The 13,363-nt window shown below is 35.2% G+C and overlaps 1 protein-coding gene across 2 annotated transcripts; it reads right to left on the bottom strand.

Annotated features, from left to right (window-relative positions):
• Positions 1 to 411: 411 nt before the first annotated feature.
• Positions 412 to 6,999, bottom strand: LOC115952395 (39S ribosomal protein L46, mitochondrial). 2 transcript variants are annotated; one of them, XM_031069565.1, is made up of 7 exons: positions 6,706 to 6,999; positions 6,521 to 6,586; positions 5,261 to 5,335; positions 1,498 to 1,627; positions 1,281 to 1,406; positions 950 to 1,127; positions 412 to 861 (listed from the first exon to the last, which is right to left on the bottom strand). In XM_031069565.1, the coding sequence occupies exons 1-6, from the start codon at positions 6,861 to 6,863 to the stop codon at positions 984 to 986; spliced, it is 699 nt and encodes a 232-aa protein (XP_030925425.1). In that variant the 5' UTR covers positions 6,864 to 6,999; the 3' UTR covers positions 412 to 861; positions 950 to 983. The 2 variants fall into 2 exon arrangements, with proteins under 2 accessions (XP_030925425.1, XP_030925424.1); XM_031069564.1 differs by having other exon boundaries at positions 682 to 1,127.
• Between the last annotated feature and the right edge of the window lie 6,364 nt (positions 7,000 to 13,363).

Below are 13,363 nucleotides of genomic sequence, written 5' to 3' on the forward strand. Positions count from 1 at the left end.
AACAGTTAATTGAACATTGAGAGGTTTATTATTATTATTTCTTTTTTTCTTTTTTAGGTTAGAGTAGACTGGTGGTTTGGCCTTCCTCCAATACTTCGTCAATTCAATCCCATAACCCATCTTGTATTCCTGTGCCAGGACAGAAGCCTACACCGTGAACTGCTGTAAGGAACAAGCGTGTTTGAGATCCAAAATTGCAAAATAGATAGCACTCGAATTTAATACATCTGAACTCAGTATATCTCAGCATTGTTTGTGTACCAGGGAAAGCATGTCCCACCCTGTATATCTCAACATTGTTGGTGTACCAAGGAATACATGTTCCATCTTAATTCATTTGCTTGTGTGCTGATGAATGCGCGCCACGAATCATAATTTGTGTTCCATCAAAAATTAAAAAAAATAATGAAAATAAAAAATAAAAAAAATCCAGAAGCTTTCATTCCTTATCCATGATAATGAGCCTGCTCCTGTGCACAATTTACTATTGGGGAGATTCATTCCTGATTAGTTCACCTGCAAGGCATTCTAGCCTACCATCAGAGTTGACCCTCGAACTCCACTAGGGATTATGGACAATCTAGCGATGAAAATCCGACACAACTTGAGTTATTAAAAACCAAGTCACCAAATGATACACATTTGATTTGCACAATGAGGCTCCTAGACAGGCTACAAAAATTGCATAAATTACAATAAGTTGAATTTTTTTGAGTAATCTTCTTATTTCAGTAGGGGGGGGAGGAGATGAAAGCACATACAAAAACAGCAGAAAGAAGCAACTTAGTTCATGCATCATGCATCGGACTTGAATCAATAAACGATCCCAATTGCTGAACCATTTGTTGCCTCAACTGCATCCTGCAGCCTTATCCTATGTCAGCTTGTATTGCAAAAAATGATGCCATAACAGATACATATTTCATCAGTAATATCATTTCAAAACAACCTGTGTGGATTGGAAATTAAATTTGGTTGCTGAATTAGCTGATGATCATTTTGTTCAGAAATTCAGCTTGCTCAGGAAAATATTCCAAAATTTCATCCTTGGTCACCCAAACAAAATCCTCACACTTCCCAATTTTGAACTTGTTGGTTGCAATCACTTGGGACTTGAAGAAGAATCGCTGTCAAATCAAGAAAACAATCCAGGGCTTAAGATTAAAATTGATGCAACAATTATCAATAGTCAATAAGTTACATGAATTGCAACCATAATGCTGCCATATACATTTTGGCAAAAGCCAGAGCAAAGAAAAACCAATATCAAGAAAATATACCTTAAAAGATGGAGAGTTTGACTCATTCTCTGTTGGCTGTATAACCATATGACCCATCGGAGCATTTCCAACAAAATATGTGTGGGAAAGGTCTCCAATCACAGATTCCAATGCAGTCTCCGCACACTGCAAACAGTAAGAGTTAATATGAAAAGAAAAGAAAAGAGGAAGAGACAGAGAAGGAAGAAGAGGCAGCTAAAAAAATAGCAACTCTCACCTTACGCAATGTCTCCTCAGTTTCATAAACTTTTTCTGGAAAATGCCAGACATGCTTATCACTAGGAGCTCCACTTGCTTTGCCATAGAGAAGAAGATAAAGTCTTCTGTCAAGTGCTCTCTGTAGTGACCTAAGGTGAAAAAGACAAAAAAAAAAAAAAAAGGCTCATAAATTTGCGAATCAAACTGTAGTGATCCATATGAAAATATTAAAACAAGTTTCCATTAGCCATCATTGAATTTCACTACTCTTATAACTTTAACAACATATGGCCTCTAGAAATTATTTTAGTAGAAGATAGTGCTGGGGATATATATATATATATATATATATTTTATAAGTAACGAAAATTTTATTAAGCAAAGAGAAACAGCCAACCCGAGTACATTGGGAATGTACTAAGAGGGCACAAATCAAGGACCAAGGTTACAACGATCAAGCAAAATAGGAAGGGAAGAACAAGAAATATGACAAAAGACCACACTCCAATCGAGGAGAGTGTGTAAAAAAAAAAGACTTAATCTCTAACAAAGAGTGTTCACATCCCTCAAAACTTCTAGCATTTCTTTCACGCCAAATACACCATAACAAGCAATGAGGCACACGTCTCCACAAAACTATGTTACGATGCCGTCCAAACATGCCTTGCCAAGGCTCAAGCAACCCAATAACCTTGTGAGGCATAACCCAGTGGATACCAAATAAACAAAGCACCAACGACCATAACTCGCAAGCTATGGGCAATAAAGAAGAAGATGATCCACTAACTCCCCACAACTCTTACACATATAGCACTAATCAAGAACTAGCACACGTCTTTTGCAAAAGTTATCTGTTGTTAAAATCTTACCTAAGGAAGCAAGCCATGAAAAGAAAGCTACCCTTGGAGGAACCTTCGAATGCCATATCATTCTCCAAGGGAAGGATAAGAGGGTAGGAAGGCAGAGGGAAAGATAGAATCCTCTAACCTCAAAACCTCTACTCCTAGTTGGCTTCCAACAAACCCGATCAGGACCCAACCCCTACACCGTCGAAGAGTAGACCATATCCATAAACAGATCAAAGGATTCTTGTTCCCAATCTTGTGGGGGACGTCGAAATTTAGCATCCCAATGAATCCTCCCACCAGACCAACACATAACCTCCACTACTGAAGAATCCTTTGTCCTACTAATACAATAAAGTTTTGGAAAAGCCTCTTGGAGAGTACTATCTCCACACTACACATGCTTTCAAAACTTCACTCTAGTACCATCCCCCACATCATACAGAAGGAGTTTAGAAAAATTCAGCCAACCCACTTCTAATATATCTCCACAAGCTAACACCATAAGCATCGGTCACCTTTTTCGTGCACCAACCACCCCAATCATTCCCATATTTCACCTCAATAACCCTCCTCCATAGAGCATCGGTCTCCATGCCATACCTCCAAAACCATTTCCCTAACAAGGCAAAATTAAAACTCCTCAAGCATCTAATACCTAGCCCTCCAAGCTGCAGCGGCTTACAAACCTTCACCCAATTGACTAAATGAAGTTTAGAATCACCACTAATACCACTCCACAGAAAGTCTCATTGTAATTTCTCCATACAATTAGCCACCTTCCCAGGTAAAGGCAGAAGGGAAAGAAAGTAAGTAGGTAAAGAGGAAAGAGTACTTTTAATAAGAGTTACCTTACCCCCCTTAGATAAATACAACCTCTTCCACCCAGCTAATCTCCTCTCCATCTTCTCCAAAATGGGATTCCAAATTGGCAACTCCTTTAATTTAGCACCTAACAGTAGGCCCAAATATTTCAAAGGAAGAGAGGATTGCCTACAACCCAACATCCCCACCAAAACATCCATATTGTGCACCACACCAATAGGAACCAACTCAGATTTCCCCAAGTTAATCCTTAAGCCTAAGACCTCAAATCTAGCCAGAATTTCCCTCAAACTAGCTATTTGCATAGGATCAGCATCACAAAAAGATCACAAAAAATAAGGGTGTCATCAGCAAATAAAAGGTGAGACACCATCACTGAATTACCAGCCGTATTACCGACAAAGAAGCCTGAGAACTGTCTAGAAATAGCCGCCACATCCAACATACGACTCAAAACCTTCATAACAATATCAAATAGCAACAGAGACAAGGGGTCCCCTTGCCGAATCCCCCAAGAGCTACCAAAGAAATCAGAAGGACTACCATTGAGCAAAATGGAGAATTTAACAGTTGAGATGCAACACATTATCCATTTTCTCCATTTCTTTGAAAACCCACAGCGCAGAAGCATATATATTAAAAAACCCCAACTCACATTGTCATACGCCTTCTCCACATCCAACTTACACAACACCCTTGAAACACCTGTCTTCAATCTATTATCAATACATTCTGAAGCAATTAAAAAGGAATCCAAGATCTGTCTACCTTTCACAAAAGCATTTTGAGAATCTAAAATAAGCCCATAAGCCACCCTTCGAAGCCGATTGGCCAACACCTTAGAAATAATCTTATAAATCCCACCAACTAAACTAATAGGCCGAAAATCCTTGATCTCCTCAGCATCCACCTTTTTGGGAATAAGAGCAAGGAAAGAAGCATTAAGGCTCTTCTCAAACACAGCTTGAGAATGAAAGTTTTGAAACACTGCCATAATTTTAGCCTTCAAAATACACCAGCAAGACTGAAAGAATGCCATGGAAAAGCCATCTGGGCCAGGAGCCTTATCACCCTTAAAATCACTAATCACCCAAAACACCTCATCCTCATCAAATGGCCTATCAAGCCAAAGGGCATCTTCCTCCGAGATACAAGAGAACTCCACATCATCTAGTAAAGGTCTATGAGCCACATTTTCAGTATATAGTTGCCTATAAAAATGAGAAATAGCACCTGCTATAGCCTTCGAATTGAAAGACAAATCTCCATCCACCATAAGCCTATCAATGGAGTTAAATCTCCTATGAGAGTTAGCTATAGGATGAAAGAATTTGGTATTCCTGTCTCCTTCTCTAATACAAAGGACTCTAGACTTCTACCTCCAACAAATTTCCTCCATCAAAGTAGCTTTTTCTAATTCACCTTGAACTCTCTCCAATTCCAGCCTTTCCTCCTCCAATAAAACTTGACTATCCTCCGTCAACTCTAAAACACTAAGATCTCTCCACAAATTTCTCACCCGATCTTCAACAATCAACGAGAAGGATATAGGCTCCCCCATTACCACCCTCATGCCTCAAGTGATTTGATCTTTAAATATGTATACATGCACATACCGACATTATAAACAAGTTTATGAATTATTGCTTTTATTAAATAACTTGGCTATATAAAGGAAAATTATGTCAGTGCTTTTACTATGCCTATCACAAGACTTTCCATCAATCATATCAAGACATGAATCTATTTAGGAAGGCCTTATGCTAATGACACTAAGAGATGATGTTGCTTCAAGTAAAGGAAAAGGTGAAAGCAATTATGTAATATTGGGACTAGGGTTACACACTTGCGCATAAATTGACTCATATCAATTATGTAAACTACATTTTTTTTAAGTTCTTAACCAAATTACAGAAGCTATTAGAGATCTAGGTTTAAATTAAAATCACTGTATGTAACATCCTCACCAGACCAATGACTTCTCTATAAAATTTCATATCTGTTACATATTGCTAATGTACCCCCCATAATCATTATAAAAAGCCAACAACAGAAATTAAAAACAAAGAAATTCATCTGGTATTAACAAGGGGAGAAAAATCTGCTTCATACTTCTTATCATTCTTTTTGTCAGCTTCGGTGATCCGTGGAGCTGGTACATAATCCATTTGGTATTCACCTTTTCCCCTGTTCATGAAATTCAGTTGCATACATAAAGTTGTTCAGATGGGGTAAAAACATGGCAACTTCTACTGCATCTATATGAGATGGATAGAGTGTGCATATAGAACCAGTAAACTATGACATACAAATGCATTCTTACACAAGTAGTTTGCAAGAAGAAATAATGGATTAGCAATGCCAAGTATAAATTTTACTGATTGATATCTTCAATATTACACAAGAAATTAACATTTACCCTAACTAGATATGCAAAATGTAAGATTCACACAAAGGACAATACAATTGTGCCATGACAGAAAAACTCTTTCCAGAGTTCTTGAAGCAGAATATAGACAAAGGCTTACAGCCTTACAGATTTCAAACAATGTTTCAGCCATAAAGCAGTAAATCCAAGTCTCCTAATCTCAATTAAGCAACAAAAAAGCTTAGTTACCCCTTTTGAGACACACCCCAGCTACTCCTAATATACTAACACTTGTCCCAAAAATTTAAACTAATAAGAAATTGTGAATTTAATCACTTAACAATTATTCTAAAAATGCCAAACATATAATTTTTTACTTAGAGCTACACCATTCCCCATTGTCTAAGCATAAGTGTCTTTCATCCAACAGAATTTTGACAAATGCTAATGTGATAGGTTGTATTTTGGTGTACAATAAAATCGATGTCACTGGTGGTCACAGTGAAAGTGATGTTGCACTAATCACAATCTGCAAACTCAACAACAAACCTTAATCCCAAATTTTTTGGGTCGGCTACGAATCCTCACCAGATTATTAAAGGTTGGCCATATATATATATATATATATATATATATATATATATATATATTTTCAAACTCAACAATTTGCCAAAAAAATATTGTGAAATTTGTTGTGTGAATATCATTGTTTTCAGATGGATGAGTGTATTTTATTTTCAAAAATATGAAACAATGGTTTATATACTAGCATTAAATATACCAAAAATAACAATGACAATAAGATTGGACCCAGAAAAAAAAAAGAAAAAAGAAATACATATTGTAAATCTGAGATATCAATCAACAATAGAAATTGTATTAGAATCCATTGAAAAGAAAATGAATTAGGCTTCCCAATACTAAAATTAAAGCTGAACTTGATATATTGAGCTAGAGATTCTAAAAAAAAAAAAATCTAAATAAAAAGGAAAAACAGAACTTACCTGGAATTAGACTTATCTAAAAGCTCATCCGGATATCTACGTCGATATTGCTGTCGCCACCGAAACCTAAACCCAAAAAAAAAAAAAAAAAAGAATGTTAGAATCAGAAAGGTTTGGTGCTCAAAATATGTTACTAAAACGCATTATTAATGTTGGAGAAATGGTAGATTGAAACAGAGACTTACGAGAACTCCTGAAAGGCGTAAACGACAGGGTCGATCTTAGGGATCACAACCGGAAGCCTCTCGAACAGTACGGAGGCTACGACCTTCTCCGCCGCCGCCGCCAGTTTCTTCGTGCAGAACCCACGCGCTTTCGTCAAAGACGTTAACGATCTCTGCATTTTTTTTTTTTATAGATCTGTTACAATACAGTAACTGTAAATTGAATTTTTTTTTTCTTTTTGAATTTTTTGGGTTTTGTAGCTAAAAATGAACCATAACAGAGTGATGATTTAGTGAAGCTGAAGAAGAAGAAGAAGAAGTCGTGGAATGGAGGTTTTACCGAGGGTTTTTCTTTGCTGAACTTTCACTTATTGGGCTGGCTGGCCCATTTGGGATTTTCTTGGGTTTGAGATGGAAATTTCTGCGGTTGTTTGGGCCTTTTTTTGGAATAATGTGTTTTGTACAATAGGAAGGGAAAAAAAAAAAAAAAAAAATCAAAATTCAAACAAAAATATTTCAACTTATGATGCTATGAGATCTGCGCCATGATGATTTTATGGAGGTAAAATTTGTTTATGAGATAAAATATATTTTAGAAAAGGTTTTTTTTTGGTTATATTTAGTTTGGTCTTCCTAAGAAAAATTTCTAGTTGGGCTACTTTTTGGGAATCAATGATCATATGCTAATACATGCATTAGCAATGATAAAGATTTAAAAAAAAAAAAAAATTCTTATAGAATACACCGTATATTTCTTCTAATATGTCTTTTATTATTCACTTTTTTCCTAATTATATATGGGTTTCAATTGCATACTTGATATCATCAGGTGAGTTGAGTTGGATGGTACTTTCTCATATCTTCAATGTGTGAAAAATAAGGAAAACTCAATTAGTGCCCAGAGTTTTAGACTATATTGATTGCCCCTAGGGCCTAGCCCTTCCAATATGGCTTGATTGATTTATTTTTTGAAGGAAATCTGATATATTACTGAGTGAGTTGAGTTAGATAGCATCTCCTTATGCTTTAACTGTGGAGAAAACTCGAAAACCTCCAACCCTAGGTGGGAAGAAGAAGAAGGCAAAAAGGGCACAAAGTCATAGACAATTCTCATATGGCTAGGTTGAATTTTATTTTATTTTTTTAGTTTATAGAAAGCCCATATGACTTGATTTAATTCCCAAGAAAGAAACTCCTATTCGAGAAGGAAAAGTAGAAAAAAGAGACTATTCACAGAAGCCAAAAAGAATAAAACAACATACGCCCACCAATTTCTCAAAAAAAAAAAAAAAAGGTACGCCCACCATTCACTCCTTGTGACCCAAGTCTTGATTCTCTTGAACCAAGGTCGGTGTTTCTCTCTTCCAGTATATAAAAACATACCCAAATATCAAAAGCCTCTTAAAAGTAAAAAAAAAAAAAACCAAGACTCAAAGCTTTTGTAACTTTTGCGTTAGATTCAATGGCTGGCCTTCAATATTACTTCTTTCCTACTGATTTCTTTTACCCTCGTCCAAGTTCTACCAATGGCGACAACACTAGCAACCCGGTTCTTCATGTTCAAACTCAGAAGCAGGCAGAAGCAGAAAACATTGAAAAGTGCAAAATTGTGGTCCATAACAATGTACAAGGCAGCAGCAACAAGCTTTGTTATCAACCTCCTCAAGCTTCTACTTCTTGCACAGCACTAGTTCCTTATCCATGCATAATCAAGAAAGAGTTGCGTCGTAAAGGGTCCATTGTGGCAAACCGTTGCAACAACAACAACTTTGACTAAACCTTTTTCTTTCTTTGTTTTAGGCTTTTGATTTAGCTGTGAATTAAGTTTTTCTAGTATTTTTTCTTTTTTTTGACTTTTGTTTTGTATTTTTTAACTCTATTTTTATTTTCTTTAATTTCGTTGTCTTTCTTATCTAAAGCATCCACTCGTTAACATCGTTGATTTGAAATTTTGAAGGATGATGCATGTTTAATTCAAAGTTCAAACCTTCTTTTATGTCAGTGACTCTTGTAGGGTCCCGATTTGTGGCCCAAGTCCAAAACATATAGGATTTTGACCTAATGTGCCCGATACAATAAAGTTATAGAAAGTGGGTCAAAGAACTAGACCCTAATAAGTTAAACAACAGCTAATACTGAATTGAATGACAATCAAATACAAATAAGAAGTTATGATATTAATGGACTTTTAATCCGAGGAGGTCACACTTGTATATATTGGTCACAGTTGGATATAGAAACAATTTAGATTGCTACAATGTTCTCTCTCTATTTTTCCGATTCATTTTTTTATGGAGGGTCTTTTACATTATATAATTCCCTTTGGAATATATTGATTCTACACTTATTGATCATCTAAGCCTCCACTTGAGTACCTGTCTCATCAGATACCCTCTTTGGCTTTCTGTGAGTTGTGGTAGTCAAGGTAACAATATTCAAATGTCTTCTCTACATAAATGTGGCCAGAAAAGTAGCTGCCTGCAATGCATTTAATGCAGTATCAACAGCTTTCCCTAGATATTTTTGGGTTTCCTTCCTTCTTGTATGTTTATGAGGCCTGTTTCCATCATTGGAGCTTCTTGGAGAGTCATTTAAATTGCTGGAATACATATTTGAACTACATACGCCACATCCAAGGAGGAAATCTTCCTCGGACCACCTTCCATTTTGTTCCTTACTCATGAGACTTTAAATTGAGACCCTTAATAACTATTTGCCCCTCCTCGGACCATTCAATGTCCTTGGACAAAAGCCCAAAACCCAAAGCCCAACATATTATTCTGGGCCTTTATCCCTACAACTCTAATCTCAATCATTAAAATTTGTGACATTAAATAGAAAAATCACATAATTGTATGATGTTACAGTTTTTTAGCTTTTATTATTATTGCCAATCAATTTATAATTTGCTTGTGTTCCTTATTAGGTAAGTGAATCTTTTACCATCTGTCATATATTTTGACATATATTTTGACCAAATCTGAACATGGTTTCTTTCTTTTCTTTTTTAGTGGGAGACTAAAATAAAAAGTGGTGGGTTGTTATGTGATTTTAATATGTGTTATGAAAATGTTGTGAATTAATAAATAAAAAGATTAATTTAATAATTTATAAAAAATTAATTACCCAATTTAAAAGAAAAAAAAAAGCACTTTTTAAAAAATTTTCATGTAGTTTGGATTCCAATTAATTAAATTGAAAATTATCTTGTTACTGATTTCAAATCACATACAAACATTTATTAGTCTATTTAGACAATAATTATGTGCCCTTTTTTCCCTTACAATAGTGAGCTAGGGACTGGCCTCCAATTCTCCCAATAGAAAGAACCGGATAACAAAGTTCTTGGCAAATGCACCATTCTATTTCTTCTGATTCGCCTTTTAAAGACCCACTTTTATCTTCTTCTTCTGCTCCTTTTTTTTTTTTTTGGAGAAATGACCCACTTTTATCTAAGCGCATATGGATTCGGTAATATAATATGTTTGGTCCAATTTACTGTGGGCCTTCCCATATCCATATGAGCCTTTTTTTTCTTTTTCTTTTTTTTTTTTAATAATAATTTTAGAAGACCTTCCCATATGACTTGATTTAACGCACAAGAAAGAAAGTTCTATTCGAGAAGGAAAAGTAGTAGAAAACAATTTCTATTCGAAAAGGAAAGAACAAAACGCCCACCAATCACTGCTCCTTGTGGCCCAAGTCATGACCCAAAACCATTAAAATATAGCCACAGATTAGTCTTTCTGTGTTCCAATATATACATGTATATAAAAACCATCAAAATATAGCCACAGATCAAAAGCCCCTAAAGAAAACCAAACCAAGACTCAAAACCTTTGTAACTTTTTGTGTTAGATTCATCAATGGCTGGCCTTCAATACTACTTCTTTCCTACAGATTTCTTTTACCCTCGTCCTAGTTCTGCCAATGGGGACAACGCTAGCAAGCCGGTTCTTCAAGTCCAAACTCAGAAGGCAGGTGCAGAAAACATTGAAAGGTGCAAAATTGTGGTCCATAACGATGTGCAAGGCAACAACAAGCTTTGTTATCAACCTCTTCCAGCTTCCACTTCTTGCACAGCACTGGTTCCTTCTACATGCATAATCAAGAAAGAATTTCGTCGTAAAAGGTCCATTGTAGCAAACTGTTGCAACAACTAATTGTGGCTAAACCTTTTTCTTTGTTTGTTTTAGGATTTAATTTAGCTGTGAATTGAGGTTTTTCTAGGATTTGACCGTGGCTTTTGTTGTAGTATGTTTATTTCGTTATCTTTCTTATCTAAAAGCATTCATTCGGTAACATCTTTGATTTGAATGATGAAGTTTTATTCAAAGTTCAAACCTTCTTTATTGGATTGTTTTATCCACTCTTTTTATATTAATTCAAATCTCAAACTGGGCTAATTTACAGTGTTACAAACCTACGAGAATAAACGTTATTGATGGGTATATTTTTTTCAATTTCAACCATCAAAATCTGTGACATAACTATAACTGTATGGTGTTACAATTTTTGGCCTTTTGTTTGTGTCGTTATCTTTCTCAATAATATATGGGGTAATAACATATTTCTGTCTTGACATATTTAGAGAAATGACATTCTTCCTTTTTGTTTATATTAATAATGAAATATTCTAAGTTTTTATAAGAATTTTTTTTACCATTGTTAGGAAAAAAAAATTAACTGATAAATTCATAATAAAAATACAAAATTTATTAACCACCAAAACACTTACAATAGAAAATCTCTCCATAACTTGTTGAAAAAAGGAAAAAAATAAAAAAGCAAAATTCACACTTAAGTGAATTTTTAATAGAAGTGGGTAATGGGAGACTAATGGGAGATTAACGGAAGACTAACGGAGCTTACCTCAGATGGGTAAAATGACATTTTTCAAACCAGGGGTAAACAAAGTAATTTTGAGCCAGACTACATGGTGGGTTTACTGCAATTATCCCAAAAACTTAAGGCGAAATAATACTCCAGGCAATTTTTTGATCCCACTAGAATTTGGCCAATTTCTCCAAATATGGATCTGAAATAAACAATTGATACTTATTTTTGAATCAAATCACTGGCAGAGCATTTTGATTCTATATTTAATTTACGAGATATATATATATATATATATATATATATCATAATGGGAGAACAAGATGCTCTTATATATATATATATATATATATATATATATATAAAAGGGGGGGCTTCTTTTATGATAATCTTATGGCAATTTTTAATATTTCCAAATGAACCAACTCATTTTAGAATTATACTAAAAACATATAAATGAATATATTCCAAATGAGAATTTCATTTGGAATATCTAGATTCTAGAAAGCACGCGAAAGAGAATTTCAGCACATGGAAAGTCCAAACCTCATTGGCTTCCTCATTACTCTTAGAAAACAAACCACCCAATATGCCATGGGAATGTACACGGTGCGCACTCTACATTGATCAAATTAACTACGTCCAAAAGCGCACAGTTCCAAAAGTTGGAACACAAATCTCCACCCTTAACCATTACCGATAACTTGAATCCCAATAAATATTAACTATATCTTGCGCCTCTAAATAAATGTAAAATGGTAATGACATTATACACAAAAAGAAAAGAAACATATATAGCTACATACTCTTCAGTCTTAACTCTGGAAGTGCTTGTGAGTTGTGACTCTTTCTGGTTCTATATTGACTTACAAAATTAAGCTTTCATGGCTGGCCTTCAGTACAATTTATTCCCCTTGGATTTCTTTTACCCTCCACAGCCTATAGCCTTAGACGCCACTCACACAGCAACTCTTCCACTTCGAACCCGAAAAAGAAACAATGTGGACAATCTTGATGAGCAGCCAAATGAAAAAAAAACATAAGTGACAAGAAGATGATCAAAGCTCCTCCCCACATGGCAAAGAAAAAGGAAGGTAGTGTCAATGACCAAGCTGATCATGGAAAATATCTCAAAACTCTCACCAAACTTGTTTTTTTGTGAGGTTGAAGAGAGATGATTGATAGACATCTTGAATAGTTTGATTCCTAAACTCGAACCCACTATTGTTATAACCATGTCTAATAACAATTGTCACTAAGCTATTAATTTTTAGAGGATAGTAGCAGGGACGGACCCAGGTGGGGGCCTAAGGGGCCCGGCCCCTGAGCCCAAAATAAATAATAATAAAAAATTTGTAGGAAAAATTTTCAAAAAAAAAAAAAAAAAAAAAAAAACAAAGACTTGGGCCCCCTTATTTTCATAAATTAACCATCCTATCCCAACCGGCCAGGCCAGTCAAGAGCCCATGTAACCTTGACTATTGACTAGGAAATAGTTTAACGAAATCTTTTTAAGTGCTAAAATGATACGCTTGCATCAGTCTATCACTAAACAAGATATGGTCGCAAAGGCAAAACTTATATTGAATAACCTTGACGGCTTGAGGAGAAGCTTCAGGTGGCTTAAACATAAGTACACCCAAGTGGTTTATGGCTGGTGGTGATTCTATACTCTGCTCTTTTCTTCTTGTATGTTAATTGCTAAAAGTTCTGTTTGAATTTGACAATTTCAAATTTTATGTCATTCTATAACTGTGTTTATGAAGTTTGTGGGTTTTGTGATCATAAAATTCATGATTTGGGTTGATCAATAAACTGAGTGGTAAATTGGTGGGTAAACTAT

The sequence above is a fragment of the Quercus lobata genome, chromosome 7, assembly GCF_001633185.2.
Source record: "Quercus lobata isolate SW786 chromosome 7, ValleyOak3.0 Primary Assembly, whole genome shotgun sequence".
NCBI classification, from domain to species: Eukaryota; Viridiplantae; Streptophyta; class Magnoliopsida; order Fagales; family Fagaceae; genus Quercus; species Quercus lobata.